Raw genomic sequence first — 22088 nt, forward strand, 5'->3', positions numbered from 1 at the left:
ACACATTAATTCAAATGGTAAAGACCAATCAGGAGATTGCATAATAGGTGCAGATGTTAAAAGACAAATTATTTTTTCAAAAGATTTTTTGCAATCATCATTCCATTCAAACGGTGCATCTTTTAATAAGAGGTTACAAAGTGGTTTAGATATGGCACTAAAGTTTTTTATAAACCTCCTATAAAATCCTGCATGTCCTAAAAAGGATCGCACATCTCTAACTGTTTTTGGTTGTGGCAATTTAGATATGACTTCGATTTTTGCTTTGTCAACTTCAATTCCTTTAATAGAAACAACATGACCCAAAACAATTCCAGAAGTAACCATGTAGTGACATTTTTCCCAATTCAACACGAGTTCTTTTTCAACACATCTTTTTAAAACTTTCTCCAAATTATCAAGGCAATCATCAAAAGAATTCCCAAACACAGTCAAATCATCCATAAAGACCTCTAAACAATGCTCAACCACATCACAAAAAATGCTTAACATACATCTTTGAAATGTTGCAGGAGCATTACAAAGCCCGAATGGCATTCTTTTAAATGCAAATGTTCCAAATGGACATGTAAATGTGGTCTTTTCTTGCTCCTCAAGAGCTATAGGAATTTGATAATAGCTCGAATATCCATCTAAAAAACAGTAGTAGGGATGTCCTGCTACTCTTTCTAAGATTTGGTCAAGGAATGGTAATGGAAAATGATCTTTTCTAGTGGCTTCATTTAATTTGCTATAATCAATGCACATGCGCCAACTAGATGTAATTCGTGTTGGAACTAATTCACCTTTTTCATTTTTAACAACAGTGATTCCAGATTTTTTAGACACTACTTGTGTAGAACTTACCCACTTACTATCAGAAATAGGGTAGATAATTCCCACATCAAGCAATTTAAGGACTTCTGTTTTGACTACCTCTTTCATGTGTGGGTTTAATCTTCTTTGAGGTTGTTGACATGTTTTAGCATTTTCTTCCAAATTAATTCTATGCATGCAAATTAAGGGATTAATGCCTTTAATATCATTTAAAGTCCATCCTATTGCATTTTTATGCTTTTTAAGAACAGTAAGTAACTTACCTTCTTGGTTGCTTGTTAAAGTAGAAGAAATCACAACAGGATAAGTTTGTTCTTCTCCAAGAAAAACATATTTCAATCCTTCAGGCAAAGGTTTTAATTCCATTTTAGGTGCTTCTTGTTGTTCTGTCTTTTCAATACTTTCAAGCTCCTCAAATTTTGGCTCGCCATCATAATTTTGTGAAGTCTGCACAGAATCAAGCAACGAATTTATATTAGAAATATCAAGTTCAAGTTGCTTATTTGACTTAATTGAATTAACTAAACAAACATTAGAAAGTTCAGAAAAATCCCCTTTTTGAATATTTTCCTCGATACAAGATTCAAACAATTCCTTTTGTTCATCAGTATCATCTTCATTCTCATTTTCTTCATTAGGTTGCCTGCACATGTTGAAAACATTCAATTCCAAAGTCATATTCTCAAAAGATAAATTCATTAAACCATTCCTACAATTAATCAAAGCATTAGCAGTTGCTAAAAATGGTCGACCTAAAATTACAGGAATTGGTTTATAATTATTCACAACAGGTTTAGTTTCCAAGACAATAAAATCCACAGGATAAATGAATTTATCAACTTGTACTAAAACATCCTCCACTATTCCTTTTGGTACTTTAACTGATCTATCGGCAAGCAAAAGTGTAGTTGAAGTTGATTTTAACTCACCAAGATTAAGTTGAAGATAAACTGAATATGGAAGCAAATTAACACTAGCACCAAGATCTAGTAAAGCATGCTCAATTCTGTGGTTACCAATAATACAAGAAATGGTAGGACAACCAGAATCTTTATATTTCAACTTATTATTAGTAGACAAAATTGTACTTACCTGTTCGGCCATGAAAACACTCTTTCTTACCTTCAATTTCCTCTTAACAGTGCATAAGTCCTTTAAAAATTTGGTATATGAAGGTACCTGCTTGATTGCATCTAATAGAGGAATGTTAACTTTCACTTGCTTAAAGATTTCATAAATTTCAGAAGAGTGGTTTGATTTCTTTGGTTTATTCAATGCATGCGGAAATGGTGGTTCAGGTGGAACACTAGTTATTTCTTCATTAGGTGTAAGTTCATTTAGTCCTTCCTTACCCTTTGAATTTTCATCATTTTCATAAGGTTCAGGCATAGGTCTATCAACAACCTTACCACTACGAAGAGTTATAACTGACTTAACTTGGTCTGTGGGTGGATTTTGTTGAATTTTAGGATTTGGTTGTGGTTGGGCTGTAAATTTTCCTTTTTCTTAAATGGTGAATGCAGAAGCAATTTTAGCAAGAGTATCTTTCAAATCAGAAAAAGTTTTTGCATTTTGATTGTTAATAACATCTTGCTTTCTGATGAATGAATGCATTGTGTCTTCCAGATTTTTCCAGGGTGGTGGAACATATGGTGCATAAAGCTGAGGATTTTGAAAATTTTGTGGAGGTGGTGCTTGTGAAGATTGTGCATTATTATTATTCCTCCAACTGAAATTCAGATGATTTCTCCAACCAGGATTATAAGTCTGTGAATATGGGTTTGGTTTATTGAAAGTGTTAATGACATTAGCTTGATCATTTAAACATTCTTTAAGTGCAGGTAAAGTGGGACACTCTTGAGTGAAATGATCATTCGAATTACAAATGTTACATGCAATTTCTTGAACAAATTTTACTTGATCACTCTTTTTATGCTCTAAAGCTTCAACTTTCCTAACTAGGGATGCAAATTTTGCTTGTAAATCATGATCTTCCCTAAGGTTATAGATTCCTCCACTAGATGAAGATGATTGTTGCTTATTTGTCAATTCAAAAGTTCCAACAGTATCCCAATGTTGTGCATTTTCAGCTAATTGGTCAAGGTAATTTAGTGCATCTTCAGGATTTTTATCCCTAAATTCACCATTACACATCATTTCAACAACCTGCCTACTTTGGGGTATTAAGCCCTCGTAGAAGTAAGTGACCAATCGCCAAGTTTCAAAACCATGATGTGGGCATATGTTAAGCAACTCTTTAAACATATCCCAACATTGGTATAATGTTTCTCCATTTTTTTGAGTGAAAGAAATGATTTGCCTTTTAAAAGAATTTGTTCTATGAGGTGGAAAGAATTTTTTCAAAAACTGTTCTTGCATGTTATTCCAAGTTCTTACTGATCCAGATCTAAGGTTTTGTAGCCAAGTTTTAGCTTTATCTTTTAATGAAAAAGGAAAAAAACTTTAATCTAATTATGTTCATGCTACAATTTTGGTCCGTGTATGTATTACAAACTTCCTCAAAATCTCTTAGATGCAAGTACGGATTCTCAAATTCTAAACCATGAAATGTTGGTAATAGTTGGATAATACCTGGTTTAATATTTACCACTTACCTCCTAATTTTTTTCATAATATAAAAAAACTTAATTAACATAAAATAAAATAAAATAAAGATAAACGGGTCATTCACTTAATTATTTATCATCAGAATAATATATATATATATAATATAATATAAGAAAATATTTAAAAATAAAAATATAAGAAAAATATCTTCTTATTAATTTTTTAGTACTTCAATTTTTTATTTTAATTTACATTTAAATGATTTATTCAATTTATAATAAATATGTTGCCAAAGAAATTATTGTCTATTATGAAAATAGTAGGAAGTAAGCTATCAGCAGAGTTGCTAGAATAAAGAAAGCATGAAGTAGCCTGAGAGACCTTATTGCCAGTATTGTTGCTAAGAAACCAGCTGCGTCAAAGCTGGCTCCAACTGCTACAAAATAAACCCCAACAAAATCTTCTGTCATAACTCCTAGGGTCTCCAACAAATGTAAAAAGGCAAAACCCTATGGAGATGTTATGACACAATTGAACAAGTCCAACTCAGCCTAAAGCTACTGAACCTATTGGAACTCCACCAATCAATCCAACTCAGAGCCAGAAAAAAAAAGCAGCCAGCTGCCATAACACAAGGTTCACCTAAAGAACATTTGTGAAGTGTAACTAAGAAGAAGTGAAACTTTTTCAACAACAGCTGCAGCAGAATGTCCAACAACAGGGGAGTATTCCTTGCCAACCCAATTTAATTTTCTAACCTTTGAAACTTTTCTTTTCTTTTAAGTTATTTATTTTTAGATTTTTCGGTTTTTATTTCTTTTTTGTTAGTGTATGCATGTTTGTCTTGGTTTATTTTGTGTGCCTGTGACGACACAACACTTTTCAAGTTTGGGGGGGTTATGCTATGGTGTAATGTGTCCGTGAGTGCATGCATTGGTATTGTGTGTTATGTGTAGCTCCGTTATTCAGTATTTGTGTATGGATTAGAAAACCTAATGAAGATAAATTGAGTGTCATCCAGTATTTGTGACTGCCAAGTAGGGCTAGGTCATAGATGAAGGTTGAAATTCAGTCTCAACACTTAGGCTTTAGTTGAGTTTTATGAGTGTGTTGTAGAAAAACCAGAAAGACAAAAAATGATAGAAATATCTCAAGTTTGGGGAGAAAATTTAAAGGGATTTATCATAAATTGTGCTAGTTATGAAATAAATTTTGCTCTAATGGCTTAAGTTACTGAGTAACCAGGGCTGAGTATGCACCCCATATGCAGACTTAAGTAAAACAGCAACAAGAGTTACGAGTAATGTTGTAGCAATAAAAAAAAAAAGGTCCTCTATCTAGGATATTGAATAGCCAGGTCTGTTAATGAGCTCATGTTCAACCTTGAGTTAAATGTGTCTATAGATAAGACAATGTTATAACATTTTACATGTCATTGCTGCAGCAACTCTAATCTGTGCATTGGTTGAGTAATTGTGTGTCATCATTACAAGTGATAGACATTCACATGAAAAATCAATGATGCATTGAAGAGAATTTGATAAAAAAAAATGTTGTAGCACAGTTTGAGCCTATTTGTGACTTCTGCCCCCCATACGTGAATGTACTTATGTTTTATCTTTGAGTTATGTATAATGTCTGTGTAATGCTACAGCACCATTGGAACTTAAATACAGTGCCACACACATACTTTGTATAGAATATGGGCTAAGTCTAGAACTAAACTGTTATGGCAATTTTGTCTGGTCAAGAGTGTGATCTGAGGGTTGATGAATCCTAACAAACTTGTTAACAGAGCTAAGTTATTTTGTTGCAAGATTGTGTGATTGAAGTGTTAATGTTATTGTCATTACTTGATGACAAGTAATAATTTAAGTTTGGGGATGTGATAACTCTATGAAATGAGAGTTATCATGATACTTTTGGGCTTAAATCAAGTTTTCATAGAGTGAATGATGTGTTTTTAGTGTATTTTAGTGACATTTTGCATAAACATCCATTTTAGTTTATTTCTAATAAATTGAGTTTGTTTTAGATTATTTTGTTCTTTTGTTGTGTGCATAATTGTAGTTGACCAAGAAGCTCAAGTTTTAAGAAATGAATGATGCTGCAATAGATTTGCAGAGATAATGAAAGAACTTAGCTACAAAAGAATTAAAACAAGTTTGAAACAGTGAAGATATTGTAGTCATTGCTGTAGTAATCCTGGAGCAATAACAAACTGAATTTCGCACGTAACAACTAAAAGATTGCGATTTAAAGTTTTCAAAAATAGAGGAAAGACACCACACACTTTCGGTTGTCCTAGTTCTGAGTTATAAAAGTAATATTCATGAAAAGAAAAAAAGGAGAGTCGTCACTAAAGGAAAAATCACATAGAAAAAAAAAAGAAAATAAGAAGGATTTGAGGGCTACAAAAGAGGAATCACAGTGAACAAGAATGGGAGATCACAATATTAAGTAGACTTCAACTTTTATCTTGTTTTCTATTTGTTTATGGGAATATATTTGATTACTGAAACAACTTTATTTACTGTTCTATCACAAATCATGAACTGAATTTGATTGTAGTTGAGTGATAAATGATCTTAATGAATGTTTAACTGACATATGTGTGTTGCTCTGTGTTTGCTATAGCATTATGTCTTAATTGTGTTTATTTCAATTCCCTACTTCGGCTTACCACTCATTTAGAGATACTAGCTAAGAAAGAACTTCAAAAAGGTCTGACTTAGTGGATCGAATTAAGACAATACTTAGTTTTAGATCAAGTTTCTCAAGTTAAGTTAATCTCAATTTGAAAAGGGTCATATGTGATCTAAAATTAGTGAAAAACTAGACATAGAAATTTATCTTGTAGGGTAAATGGAACCAAGAACGTTTAAGGTTATATCTAACATTAGCATAACAATTGGTCATTGTTAGGTTGCATTAGATATAAGATATCCAACATGCGATAGCTGAGGATGTATAAGGGATTCTGCCCAGTGTTGTAGTAGATAATGTAGCAACAGTACTAAAATTGAAAAATAGTCAAAGCCATTAAGTGAGTTTATTCACTTAACTACTCATTTTCCATTAATTACATCCTTATATTTGATGTGAGAATTTTCTTTATTGCATTTTATTTATTGAATTTTTATTTTAATCAGTTTGTTAATTTCATTAATTGTCTTATTTTAATTTAGAACAAAACTGCATTGTTAAGATTGTTATAGCAAATCTAATAACATCAATCCCTATGGAGATGATCTAAATATTCATCAATATATTACTTATTATGTACACTTGCACATTGACACCTATAGTAATAGAAATCACACACCAATAACACGTTGCTCTGTGTTTGTGTGACAAGCAACATAACTAGGAAACTGTCTTACCTAAGGTCAAGTTTACTTACAACAGCATGGTGAATCAACCTACTAGCAAGACTCCTTTTGAGATTATCTACATTTGTTCCACACGCGATGTTTATGACTTGACTATCATGCTAACAATAGTTGAAAGGAGTAAAGTAGCAAATAATGTGACAGAAAAGGCTCTACAGATTCGTGCCGAGGTTTGAGCTTATTTAGAGGCTGCCAATGCTAAGTACAAGGCTGATGCGGACAAGCATCGATGCAAGAAAGTATTCCAAGAAGGTGATTTAGTGATTGCGCATCTGCATCGAAGTCGTTTCCCTAGTACTCGTACAAAATTGGAGAAGCTCAAGTATGGACCATTTCGTGTGGCAAGGAAGATTAATGATAATGCTTATGTGCTCTAGCTACCAAAAAACTAGAATATCTCTCTCACATTTAATGTGGTTGATCTATTTGAATATCATCCAGATGATGAGGCATTCTACAAGCCAAACTCGAGGACGAGTTCTTTTCCAAGTAAGGGGGATTGATGTAGGATGGTTGCATGGGATTAGTAGGATATCTTCCGGAGGGCATAACTTGGGCTATATATGTATGTTTTTGGTGTATAATATGTCTTTCGAAGCTTGCAATGAGAGGATAAAAAATAGAACTACTTCCATTATTCTGCCCTGTGAATGAGCTGAAAATTTCATTTCTTTCCTGATCATTTTTTCAGTTTTAAGATTTTTCCTATTTCTTTAAGGATCTTTATCTTTCTTTTCTAGATGCCGGATTTGGTGCCGTTTATTTTGGATTTCTTATTTAAATTAGAATAATTTTATTATAAAATAACATTTCGAATTTGTTTATTTTGATAAATTCACGATATTTAGGATTTTTATATAAAGAGGGCCAAAACTATAGTTTTGTTAATTCAGATTTATTCAATAAAATTCATTACTCGGAAAACTTTGTTTCTTTTATCAATCAACTTGAAACTATTTTATTTTTTCTTACTAGTTCTTTCTTCTTTAATTAAACCTCATACAACATATCTAGTCATTATTCATATGAAGTATGCATCAAATAAAATCTCTTACAACACATAAATTTAAGAACCATTTATTTGGACACACGTGTGTGGTGAACCAATTTTGTCTTTGCAGCATCATTTACTCAAGGGCAACCAACAGCACCACCATGCCAAAAATGAATGCACGGCGCGGGCTTTACTGGACCAGGTTGCGCCTTCAGTGCTTCTGTGACTGCCTCCGCTGGACGTATATGTGAAGCAACATGTCATATCTTTTTTTTAATTAACCTCAATGCAATGACAAAATTCTACTAAAGGAAAAAATAAAACATAAGATGCTATGGGTAATGAAATATATATATATATATCCCTAGTTTAGGGGAAAAAAATAAAAAAACAATCATATTAGTTCGAGAACTTTATGTTCATGTATACTCTTGTCTTCTTCCGACTTTAATTTCTAGGGTAATAAGTTTTCCTATGATTACCATACAATGATGTATATATATAATAGGCGATATTGTTGACATTATGATGAATAATGATGTCAAGTGGCATATAATTTTACAATAAATGAATCTCTTACTTTAATAATTTAACAGGCAAAATAAAAAAATTAATATATTACAGGATAAAATACATTATATTGAATAATAATTAATGAACTAAAAGATTAAAAAAATAAATATACTATCCAAAAATTTCATTATTTTTTAAATTAATTCACTTCTTCAATATTATTCACGATAAATATTACGTAGTACGAAATTTTTGTAAGCCATCGGTCACCACCATATAACGACCAACACAGCTTATAAATTGGCTTTGCTGGAAGAAATTAATCTAATTGTTATGTTATATATAAGATGACCCAAATTAATGCAGAAACCAAGACGCTCACCTTTTCGCGTTGCAGCGGAAGCCTCAGCCAGGTTTCTAGCAGCTGCCACCTTCGTAGAAGTAAGAAGAACAACAATAGTGATTACAAGACTTTAAAGAAGGAAAATCTTAGAGCCCAATCCCATTTTCGGTATGCCAAAAATAAAGTAAGAGGAAATTAATATCAATAAACGAGTATTAATTGAAGATGGAAAGGATGAATGGATGATAAATTAGTGTTCTCTTGAATGTATATTATTTATAGTAGTTGGGATTTGGGAGTTAGCGGTCCGAGGAAGGCACTGAGAAGTTAATGCTCGTCTGAGACTAAGAATTTTCTACAAGCAGCAAGCACATTTTTATTTCTTTGCGGGGTCCTTCATTGCTCTGCAAATAATTTCTTTTTTTTAATTAATATTTACCACTTATCTCCTTTTTTATAATATAAAAAAACTCAATGAACATTAAAAAATTTAAAGAAAAATAAAGGTAAATGGGTCATTCACTTAACAATTTATCACCGAAATATAAAATAAATATTTATTATAAGAAAATATTTTAAAAAAAAAAATATCTTATTATTAATTTTTTATTCACGCCAAAATATATATTTCTTATTTTTAGTACTTAAATTTTTTATTTTAATTTACATTGATATGATTTATTCTATTTATAATAAATATGTTGCCAAAGAAATTATTGACTATTATGAACATAGTAGGAAGTAAGTGATATATATTGATTTCAGTAGGGAGAATCTTACAATCTCTCTTTTATTAATTATTCTACAATTGCCGTGAAAATATGTTTCTCCATATTTTCTTGATTTTTGGTATAAACTCTCTACTAGTTATTCTACCATATTAAATTTAATACAACCAGCTCTCTTCCTTGGATAATAAATTAATCTATTTCTCCAAAAAAAGAAGAAGAGGAAATTAGTATTCACTGAAGAAGGAAAAAAAGATAAATTTGTATTCTTTTGTATCTATTATTAATATTCATAGAATTCGGGCAGCCAATGGTCCATGCAGCCCGTTTACATTTTTTTACGGGGCCCTCCAATGCCTCTTGCACTAGCTAAGAATTTTCTTTGTTCACTGAAACCAAGTTGAATTTTTTTTAATTTTATAAAATATATATTAGATTATAATTATATTTAAGGACAAATACAAATAGAATTAACTCCATTTATATTTTTTTCTCCCTTTAATTTATTTTACTTGTATAATATAATTGTTTTATTATCATTCAAACAATTTGAATTTAAAAAGTCATCTTTTATCCAAAACAAAATTATTGTAACAAAAATTAGAACTAAATTAAGATACAACACAAACAAAAAATAAATTAAATAAAATCTTATCCAACTATACACAATTTTAATTATTTCGATAGATGAAATTTCAGATTCAATATCAGTATTGCTATTTGTTCACAGTTCACACGAAAGGATGGACAATTATAGTTATTGTATTTTTTTCTTTATATGACTTTGGATTCCTTGTATGGCGACAAGTAAGTGATGACTATTGCAGCAAACTTGCCTTTGTTTTACGTTCTAATTTCCATACTTGATTGGAAATTCTATTATTTCAATAGATAATTGATGGGTAATGGTCCATCTCCCAACAGCAATTGATGGGCGATGAGGCCATCTCCTAATTTTTGTTTGATTTTAGTTAAAAGAAAACGTTAATTTTAGTTATTTTGATAGATAAAATTTTGGGTTCAATATCAGTATTGTTATTTGTTCACACGAAATGATGGACATCTGTATTTATTGTATTTTTTTTCTTCATATGACTTTTGATTCCAAAGAAGACCGGAAGTCATCCTTATATAATGACAAGTAAGCGATAACTATTGTGGCAAACATGTCTGTGTTTTACATTTTAATTTCCATACTTGACTGGAAATTTTGCTATTTTGATAGATAATTCATGGGTAATGGCCCATCTCTCAATAGCAATTGATGGGCGATGAGGCCACCTCCCAAATTTAGTTTGACTTTAATTAAAAGAAAACATTAATTTTAGTTATTTCGATCGATAAAATTTCAGGTTCAATATCAGTATTGCTATTTGTTCACATGAAAAGATGGACAATTGTATTTATTGTATTTTTTTTCTCTATATGACTTTGGATTCCTTGCATGGCGACAAGTAAGCGGTGACTATTACGGCAAACATGTCTTTGTTTTACATTTTAATTTCCATACTTGACCAAAAATTCTTTTATTTTAATTGATGGGTAATGGCCCATCTCCCAACAGCAATTGATGGGCGATGAGGCCACCTCCCAAATTTAGTTTGACTTTAATTAAAAGAAAACAATAATTTTAGTTATTTCGATAGATAAAATTTCAAGTTCAATATAAGTATTATTATTTGTTCACATGAAAGGATGGACAATTGTATTTATTGTATTTTTTTCTTATTATGACTTTTGATTCGAAACAAGACTAGAAGTCATCCTTGTATGGCGACAAGTAAGCAATGACTATTGCTTAAAACATGTCTTTGTTTTACATTTTAATTTTCATATTTAAGTAGGTGTGAAAAGCTTCACTCTTTCTATTTGTCTATGTAGCCCCCCCTTTTTTCCTCTTAACGGGACTATGAAATACTCTTGTCAATTGTCACTAACTAAGGATTGTCATCATTCATTTTTAAAGTAAATGTTAAACCAAAGCCGTTGATTTTTTTTTAAAATAAAAGGATATTAGCACTAACTAAGAATTGTGATTACTAATTTTTCTTTTTAAAATATGTAGATATTTTCATTTTTTTAAATTATACTATTATCCATTATTAAGTGGGAAAAAGTAATTTTCAAGAAACTTTGATGTTAAAATGTAACTTTCTACTATTTTTAAGGTTGAAATTCAAGTGGGCAGTGGCTAACTTAAAAAATTGAAAGCATCGCTCGACCACAATTGTAGAGGATGAAGGCAGGGTTTTATTGAAAACTATTTGGTACAAAAATTGTCACGTAAAATGTATTTTCAATTTTTGTAGTACATGACTTATTAGTATTTAATAACCATAACATGGCCTTCAACAGCCGGCTGTATAGGCCTTACATAATATATTTTCCAATCTATTTCATTAAAGTGTGGGTAACAGGTGAATGAGAAATTATGAAATATTAGGAGGGTAAGTGATAAAAAAGAGCCTAAGTAGGGGATATTTTTTAAGAATATAAAATTGAGAAAATTAAATACAATTACTAAAATATATGGTATAAAATAAAAAGAGTGAACTTAATCCTAGCTCTTAGATGGCATGTATCTTAATTTTCTCCCAATTTTCGGAAAACTAAAGTTTGGAGAGAATTCGCATCATATCCTTGTGTATTATACAGTTGAATTCAAGATAGTCGTATGTAGTACGAGGACTTTTTTCCCCCTAATATTATATCTCCAGAGACTATTTCCCGTGAAAGCAAATCTAGTTTAGAGGTCAATTGACTTAGTATTCTATATATTTGCTCTTAGTGTGCTTCTCTTCTCCATCACCGTTTGGCTTCTGTAATTCATCTTCTGTTTTCATCTTTGTTTTCTATTGCTACACAACAACATAATCAATGGATTCACCAACCTTGAAAAATAATAAAGTAATTATATCACTCGTTTTCCCCCTCATCTTGTTTGTTGTTTTAGATTTTTCACTTGCTATTTCTTCTAATTCTGCAGAAGAAGCCCATGCTCTTGTGAAATGGAAAGCCAGCCTTGAAGTCCATAGCCGTTCTCTCTTACATTCCTGGTCTCTTTCTTCTGTAAATGCCACCAAAATAAGCCCCTGTGCTTGGTCAGGAATTTTTTGCAACCATGCCGAAAGAGTCGTCGGAATTAACCTGACAAGCATAAGTCTAAATGGTACTCTTCTTGAATTCTCATTCTCATCATTTCCTCATCTTGTGTATCTTGATTTATATAATAACGAGCTCTTTGGTATCATCCCTCCTCAAATCAGCAACCTTTCCAACCTGGAGTACCTTGATTTTTCAGCTAATAAGTTGTTTGGTCAGATACCATCAGGAATTGGCCTTCTGACCCATCTGACGGTCCTTCACATTTCGAGAAATTGGTTGAGTGGCTCAATTCCACATGAAGTGGGCCAGTTAACTGTTCTTAATCAGCTTGCTTTAGATTCTAATTTTTTGAATGGTTCAATCCCTCGTTCTCTTGGCAATTTGACCCATGTGGTCATTTTGTATCTTTATAATAATTCGTTTTTTGGTTCCATTCCTCAAGAAATAGGAAACTTAAAGTCACTTTTTGATCTAGAGTTATGCATAAATCAACTTAGCGGTGCTATACCTCTTTCAATTCGTAATTTGACCAATTTGAGATTCTTATTCCTTTATCATAATGAGCTTTCTGGTATCATTCCTCAAGAAATTGGAAATCTCAAGAAGTTAAATTCTTTACTGCTAGCTAAAAATCATTTTCGAGGTCCAGTTCCCAAAAGCTTCAGAAATTTGACCGACCTAGTCAGACTACGTCTTAACCAAAACTATTTAACCGGAAATATTTCTGAAACTTTTGGTACTTATCCAAACCTCACTTTCATTGATCTCAGCAATAATAATTTTTTTGGTGAAATCTTATCAGACTGGGGAAGATGCCCACAATTAAGTCTTTTAGATGTTTCAATAAATAATATTAGTGGAAGCATACCGCTTGAGATTGGAGAATCACTTCAGTTACAATATCTTGATCTTTCTTCAAATTATATTGTTGGTGAGATTCCAACACAACTTGGAAATATAATTTATCTCAATAGGCTTAGTTTGAGTGGGAATAAACTCTCTGGATGTATACCTAGAGAGCTTGGGTCACTCATTAATCTCGAGTACCTTGACTTGTCTGCAAATAATCTAAGCAACTTTGTGCCAGAAAGTCTTGGCAGCTTGGTTAAATTGTATTATTTGAATTTGAGCCACAATAAATTGAGTCAACAAATTCCAATTGAATTAGATAATTTGATTCACCTTTCAGAGTTAGATTTGAGTCATAACTTTTTGGGAGAAAAGATATCATCTCGAATCTGCAGAATGGAAAGCTTGGAGAAGCTCAATCTGTCCTACAACAACCTATCAGGTCTCATTCCAAGATGCTTCGAGGAGATGCATGGCCTATTACACATTGACATATCCTATAACAAGTTAGAGGGACAGATTCCTAATAGCACAACATTCAGAGATGCTCCGTTGGAGGCATTACAAGGAAACAAAGGATTGTGCGGAGATATCAGAGGATTTCCATCATGCATGTCATACAAAAAAGCTTCCCGGAAGATTTGGATTGTTATTGTGTTCCCTCTTTTAGGTATGGTTGCCCTTTTTATTGCTTTGACCGGATTTTTCTTCATTTTCCATCAAAGGAAAAATGATTCACAAACACAACAGAGTAGCTTTGGAAATACTCCAGGGTTGCGTTCAGTGTTAACCTTTGAAGGGAAAATCGTTTACGAAGAAATCATCAGTGCGACAAATGATTTTAATGCTGAGCATTGCATTGGAAAAGGTGGACATGGAAGTGTTTACAGAGCTAAGGTGCCATCTGGAGAAATCTTTGCAGTTAAGAAATTTCATTCCCCACTTCCAGGTGAGATGTCATTTCAGCAAGAAGAATTCCTTAATGAAATTCAAGCATTGACAGAGATACGACATCGAAATATTGTGAAATTTTATGGCTTCTGTTCACATCCCAAACACTCATTTATAATTTATGAGTATCTGGAAAGCGGTAGCTTGGACAAGATCCTCTGCAATGATGCATCGGCAAAAGAATTGGGTTGGACTCAGAGATTGAATGTGATAAAAGGTGTAGCTGATGCATTATTTTACTTGCACAATAATTGCTTCCCGCCAATTGTTCATCGAGACATATCGAGCAAGAACGTGCTGTTGGATTTGGGGTATGAAGCCCATGTTTCGGATTTTGGAATTGCCAAGTTTCTCAATCCGGACTCCTCTAACTGGTCTGAACTTGCCGGTACACACGGATATGTTGCACCAGGTATCACAACTTTGAATTAATAATTCTCTACTAACTCTTATATCTTCACATCATCACGATCTTTATTTATTTATTTTTTCTTATGTTACACTGAGCAAAAAAATTGGTGTGACATAGATGATCTAATTTCATCTTTCAACAGAGCTAGCCTACACATTGAAGGTTACTGAAAAATGCGATGTGTACAGTTTTGGAGTGTTAGCATTAGAAGTTATCAAAGGGAAGCATCCAAGGGATTTCCTTTTTGAAATGTCATCTTCATCTTCCAATATGAACATAGAAATGTTGGACTCTCGGCTTCCATATCCATCACTCCATGTCCAGAAAAAATTGATGTCAATCATGCAGGTTGCCTTTTCATGCTTAGATCAGAATCCAGAGTCTAGACCAACGATGAAGAGAGTTAGCCAATTATTATGTGAAAAAATTTTCGAAGTCTAGTCCATTAACGGTCTTTTATAATCTTGTCTGTACTTTTCTGATAAATTATTCACGTTGCGACTCTTTGTAGCAAGGGCATTCGTGTTTTTAATACCATTGTAGTGTGAAGTTCAATCTAATTAGTTTCACTATAACTCTGATCACAACGTGGGTTAATGGTTGAATCATAAAATAATCAATTTTTTAACAGGAATCACATTCCCATTTACCCTAATTGAAACCAGGGATAGACACAAAACTATAATTCTGCGAAGGCCACAAAACTCATAGGAGTAAAATTTCGAAGCCAAAGTAAAAACTGTCAAAATTGTAGAGGCGAAATCTCTATCTTGTCCCTATCTTGTTGGTTCAAAATTTTAACTTCAGCTAACGAATTTTAATTAACTTTGTTTTTGGCCCCTACTGGTGAAGCCCTACTTTTACTTGATAGCAAAATGCAGAGGTCAATTTGCCCATTAATATTGGTCGCGAAACTAATTAAGCTCTTTTGAAAAATATAAAGAGAGAGAAGAATCTTTGTGGAAAAACTTTGGACAATCACTTAATTGTTCATTTGAAAAATCCAATCATTTTAACATTTTCTGAATTACCAATTGAAGACGCAATCTCTTTTTTGGTTTTGCAGACTTGAGCTTTAAAGCTTTAAAGGTTTGTTTATTTTCTTGTTTTTGATTTTCTTAATTAATTTCCGCCACTCATTATTTTAGTTTAAGGACTTGAGGTAATTAATGATACGAGAAAATCCCTCAGTAGCCTGTCATGGTGAATCATGTTTTTAATTGTTGAATTTAATTCTATTGAGACTTTTTTTTTATTATTCCTTTTCTCTTTTACTTAATTTTTTTATAGGGTCTTGGTCTTTGAGGCGGTGATTGTGTCTTGGCCGAAATGGAAAAAAAAATCAACCTCAATGCAACGAGAAAATTCTACTAAAGGAAAAAATAAAACATAAGATGCTATGGGTAATGATATATATATATATATATCCCTAGTTTAGGGGAAAAAAATAAAAAAAACAATCATATTAGTTCGAGAACTTTATGTTCATGTATACTCTTGTCTTCTTCCGACTTTAATTTCTAGGGTAATAAGTTTTCCTATAATTACCATACAATGATATATATATATATAATAGGCGATATTGTTGACATTATGATGAATAATGATGTCAAGTGGCATATAATTTTACAATAAATGAATCTCTTACTTTAATAATTTAACAGGTAAAATAAAAAAATTATTGTACTACAAGATAAAATATATTATATTGAATAATAATTAATGAGCTAAAAGATTAAAAAAATAAATATACTACCCAAAAATTTTCATTATTTTTTAAATTTTTTTTAAATTAATTCACTTCTTCAATATTATTCACGATAAATATTACGTAGTACGACATTTTTGTAAGCCATCGGTCACCACCATATAACGACCAACACAGCTTATAAATTGGCTTTGCTAGAAGAAATTAATCTGATTGTTATGTTATATATAAGATGACCCAAATTAATGCATAAACCAAGACGCTCACCTTTTCGTGTTGCAGTGGAAGCCTCAGCCATGTTTCTAGCAGCTGCCACCTTCGTAGAAGTAAGAAGAACAACAATAGTCATTACAAGACCTAAAAGAAGGAAAATCTTAGAGCCCAATCCCATTTTCGTTATGCCAAAAATAAAGGAAGTAAGAGGAAATTAATATCAACAAACGAGTATTAATTGAAGATGGAAAGGATGAATGGATGATAAATTAGTGTTCTCTTGAATGTATATTATTTATAGTAGTTGGGATTGGGGAGCCAACGGTCCGAGGAAGGCACTGAGACGTTAATGCTCGTCTGAGACTAAGAATTTTCTACAAGCAGCAAGCACATTTTTATTTCTTTGCGGGGTCCTTCATTGCTCTGCAAATAATTTCTCTTTTATTAAAATTAATATTTAACACTTCTCTCCTTATTTTTTGTCATAATATAAAAAAACTCAATGAGCATAAAAATATTTAAAGAAAAATAAAGGTAAATGGGTTATTCATATAAGAGTGATGATATAGCCACAAACTCTTGTATAAACTAATTTTATACAAACTGATGTGGTATTAATTTATTGGTTGAATGAAAATATAAAATAATATAAATAAATCATGTAGGCCAAGAGATATTTAATTCAACTAATAAATTAATGCAGCATCAATTTGTACAAAATAAATTTATATAAGAGTTTGTGGCTATATCATTACTCTTCATGTAATAACTTATCATCGGAATATAAAATATATATATTTTTTATAAGAAAATATTTAAAAATAAAAAATAAAAGAAAAAATATCTTATTATTAATTTTTTATTCACGCCAAAATATATATTTTTATTTTTAGTGCTGCAATTTTTTATTTTAATTTTCATTTATATGATTTATTTTAATTTACATTCATATGATTTATTCAATTTATAATAAATGTGAATAAAGCAACACCAGTAATACTATTAAATTATGTTGCCAAGGGAATTATTGACTATTATGAAAATAGCAAAAAGTAAGTGATCTATATTGATTTCAGTAGGGAGAATATGACAATCTCTCTTTTATTAATTATTCTACAACTGCCTTGAAAATATGTCTCTCCATATTTTCTTTATTTTTTGCAGTAAACTCTCTGCTAGTTATTCTATCATATTAAATCTAATACAACCAGCTCTCTTCCTTGGATAATAAGTTAATTTATTTCTCCCAAAAAAAAAGGAAATTGATATTCATTGAAGAAGGAAAAAATGATAAATTTGTATTCTTTTGCATCTATTATTAATATTCATAGAATTCGGGCGGTCGGTGTAGCCCATTCATATTTTTTTGCGGGGCCCTCTGATGCCTCTTGCACTAGCTAAGAATTTTCTTTGTTCAATGAAACCAAGTTGAATTTTTTAATTTTATGAAATTTATATTAGATTATAATTATATTTAAGGACAAATACAAATAGAATTAATTCTATTTATAATTTTTCTCTCTTTAGTGTATTTTACTTGTATAATATTTTTTTTATATCATTCAAACAATCTGAATTTAAGAAGTAATTCTTTAATAAAAACAAAATTATTGTAACAAACATAAGAATTAAATTAAGACACAACACAAACAGAAAATAAATTAAATAAAATTTTATCCAACCGTAAACAATTTTATTTATTTCGATAGATAAAACTTCAGATTCAATATCGGTATTGCCATTTGTTCACTCGAAAGGATGAAAATTTGTATCTATTGTATTTTTTTTCTTTATATGACTTTGGATTCCAAAGAAGACTGGAAGTCATCCTTGTACAGCGACAACTAGGCGATGACTGTTGCTGCAAACACGTCTTTGACTCCAAAGAAGACTGGAAGTCATCCTTATGTAGCGACAAGTAAGTGATTATTATTGTGGCAAACATGTCTTCGTTTTACATTTTAATTTCAATATTTAGTAGGCGTGTGTGAAAAGCTTCATTCTTTCTATTTGTCTATGCAGCCCCCCTTTTTTTTTCTCTTAACGGGACCATGCAATGCTTATGTTAGTTGTCACTAGCGAAGAATTGTCATCATTCATTTTTAAAGTAAATGTTAAACAAAGCCGTTGATTTTTTTTTTTTTTAATAAACGGATATTATCGCTAACTATGAATTGTGATGATTGATTTTTTAAAAAATATATAGATTTTATCACTTTGCTACCTAATATTTTTTGGCATATCACTTTACTATCAAAATTTTTGGATAATTACTTTTTCCTACTTAATAATTGATAACACTATTATTTTTTGGTATATAATTAATTTTGTATTTCTTTAATTTAGAAGGTTAAATTATACTTACATAGTTTACGCTTTAATAGTTTGATGGTAAATTGTAAAAATATATAAAAAAATAATAATTATCAAAAAATTTAGGTGCTAAAATAATATGTCAGAAAAAAATACCTTTAATATTAAATAGAATATAATTTTTTTTAAAAAAAGAAATTTTATGAAGATTTTGGAAGAGTGTCAATAGTTTGACTCATTAAAAAATGATATGTAGCCCGAAATTTATTATTTGTATGGATAGTTGATGGGTGGAGGCCCATCTCCCAAAGATGTTTACCAGGCGACGAGCCATCTCCCAATTTTCGTCTGATTTTAATTAAAAAATATTAAATTTATTTATTTCGGTGAATAAAATTCAAATTAAATATCAGCATTGTTATTTGTTTATACAAGAGAATGGACAATCATATTTATTATTTTTTTATATGACTTTTGGTTGCAAAGATGACGGGAAGTCATCCTCGTGCCGCGACAAACAAGTGATTACTATTGCAATGCATGTGTCTTTGTCTTAAATTATAATTTCCATATTTTAAAATTATAGGATCATTCTATAATGCCGTAATTAAATTTACAACATTGATGTCGTAATGGACGTGGACCGTTAGATTTGAATAAAAAATCACTATCATTAATTCTAAATAAATAGGTAACATGTTACCTAAGTAGGAGATAATTACTCTTTTTTGTTCAAATTCCATGTTACATTTACCAATTTTATGTATGATTTACAAGTTTTATGAAACTTTTACAAGTTAATGTTGATTAACAAGTTTTATGCAACATTTACAAGTTTTTGTTTTATTTACAAGTTCTTCTTATAATTTACAACTCTAACATTAATTTATCTATTTTTTCATTAATTTATTAGTTTTATGTGTGGTTTACAAATTTTTTATTTTATTTCACACTTAATGTCAATTTACAAGTTCTATGTCATTTTTCTAAATTTTTGTTTTGTTTACAAGTTCTTCTTATAATTTACAATTCCAACATTAATTTACTCATTTTTCCATCAATTTACTAGTTTTATGTGTGATTTACACATTTTTTATTTCATTTCACACTTAATGTCAATTTAAAAGTTCTATATCATTTTTCTAAATTTTTATTTTGTTTACAAGTTCTTCTGGCCAATTACAACTCCATCATTAATTTACCCATTTTTCCATCAATTTACTAGTATTATGTGTGATTTACACATTTTTTGTTTCATTTCAAAATTAATGTCAATTTACTAGTTGTATGTCATTTTTCTAAGTTTTTGTTTTGTTTACAACTTCGTCGTGCAAATTATAACTCCAACATTAATTTATTAATTTTATGTGTGGTTTACAAATTTATTGTTTCATTTCACACATAATGTCAATTTACAAGTTCTATGTCATTTTTCTAAGTTTTTGTTTTGTTTACAATTTCTTCTTGTAATTTACAACTCCAACATTAATTTACCAATTTTTTCATTAATTTATTAGTTTTATGTGTGGTTTACAAATTTATTGTTTCATTTCACACTTAATATCAATTTACAAGGTCTATATCATTTTTCTAAGTTTTTGTTTTGTTTACAAGTTTTTCTTACAATTTACAACTCCAACATTAATTTACTATTTTTTCCATTAATTTATTAGTTTTATATGTGGTTTACAAATTTATTGTTTCATTTCACACTTAATGTTAATTTACAAGTTCTATGTCATTTTTCTAAGTTTTTATTTTGTTTACAAGTTCTTCTTATAATTTACAACTCTAATATTAATTTACTAGTTTTATGTGTGATTTACATATTTTTTGTTTTATTTCACACTTAATGTCAATTTACAAGTTCTATGTTATTTTTCTAAGTTTTTGTTTTGTTTACAAGTTCTTCTTGCAATTTACAACTCCAACATTAATTTGCTTATTTTTCCATCAATTTACTAGTTTTATGTGTGATTTACACATTTTTTGTTTCATTTCACAATTAATGTCAATTTACTAGTTCTATGTCATTGTTTCTAAGTTTTTGTTTTGTTTACAAGTTCTTCGTACAAATTACAACTCCAACATTAATTTACTCATTTTTCCATCAATTTACTAGTTTTATGTGTGATTTACACATTCTTTGTTTCATTTCATAATTAATGTCAATTTACTAGTTCTATGTCATTTTTCTAAGTTTTTATTTTGTTTACAAGTTCTTCGTGCAAAATACAACTCCAACATTAATTTACCATTTTTTCCATTAATTTATTAGTTTTATGTGTGGTTTACAAATTTATTGTTTCATTTCACACTTAATGTCAATTTACAAGCTCTATGTCATTTTTCTAAGTTTTTGTTTTGTTTACAAGTTATTCTTGCAATTTACAACTCCAATATTAATTTACCATTTTTTCCATTAATTTATTAATTTTATGTGTGGTTTACAAATTTATTGTTTCATTTCACACTTAAGGTCAATTTACAAGTTCTATGTCATTTTTCTAAGTTTTTATTTTGTTTACAAGTTCTTCTTACAATTTACAACTCCAATATTAATTTACCATTTTTCCATTAATTTACTAGTTTTATGTGTTGTTTACATATTTTTTGTTTTATTTCACACTTAACGTGAATTTACAAATTATATGTCATTTTTCTAAGTTTTTGTTTTGCTTACAAATTCTTCTTGCAATTTACAACTCCAACATTAATTTACCATTTTTTCCATTAATTTATTAGTTTTATGTGTGGTTTACAAATTTATTGTTTCATTTCACACTTGATGTTAATTTACAAGTTGTATGTCATTTTTCTAAGGTTTTGTTTTATTTACAAGTTCTTCTTGTAATTTACAACTCTAACATTAATTTACCCATTTTTCCATCAATTTACTAGTTTGATGGAAAATGAAGCAGGTATCTTACTAGTTTGATGGAAAATGAAGCAGGTATCTCACTAACATGCATATGTTTCATTACACAAAATAAGTGAGGTCATGGTATTCCAGTAGATTCGAACTTCTTACAGGAGCACTCAAAATGTTGTTCTTTTAAATAATAAACCATTGTCCACTTCTTTTTGGCTTCTAAATGCCTAGTTAATGTGTACCCTTGATTATATATGAGTGACATTGCTCAACAATATAAACTGGCCTTCTTTGTAAATTTGTTTACAAAC

At 30.3% G+C, this 22088-nt stretch overlaps 1 protein-coding gene and 1 long non-coding RNA gene across 3 annotated transcripts; one reads left to right on the forward strand and one right to left on the reverse strand.

Moving 5' to 3' along the window:
- The first annotated feature begins 11954 nt into the window (after positions 1-11954).
- On the forward strand, positions 11955-15234 carry LOC102627068 (MDIS1-interacting receptor like kinase 2-like). 2 transcript variants are annotated; one of them, XM_006475281.4, is made up of 3 exons: positions 11960-12523; positions 13649-14671; positions 14814-15234. In XM_006475281.4, exons 1-3 carry the CDS (start codon positions 12232-12234, stop codon positions 15110-15112), a joined length of 1614 nt encoding a protein of 537 aa, XP_006475344.1. In that variant the 5' UTR covers positions 11960-12231; the 3' UTR covers positions 15113-15234. The 2 variants fall into 2 exon arrangements, with proteins under 2 accessions (XP_006475343.1, XP_006475344.1); XM_006475280.4 differs by having other exon boundaries at positions 11955-14671.
- Positions 14688-17017, reverse strand: LOC102626882 (uncharacterized). Its single transcript, XR_370351.4, has 2 exons — positions 16647-17017; positions 14688-15053 (listed from the first exon to the last, which is right to left on the reverse strand). It is a non-coding gene; the product is annotated as an uncharacterized LOC102626882 (long non-coding RNA).
- Between the last annotated feature and the right edge of the window lie 5071 nt (positions 17018-22088).

The sequence above is a fragment of the Citrus sinensis genome, chromosome 1 (genome assembly GCF_022201045.2).
Source record: "Citrus sinensis cultivar Valencia sweet orange chromosome 1, DVS_A1.0, whole genome shotgun sequence".
Lineage (NCBI taxonomy): Eukaryota > Viridiplantae > Streptophyta > Magnoliopsida > Sapindales > Rutaceae > Citrus > Citrus sinensis.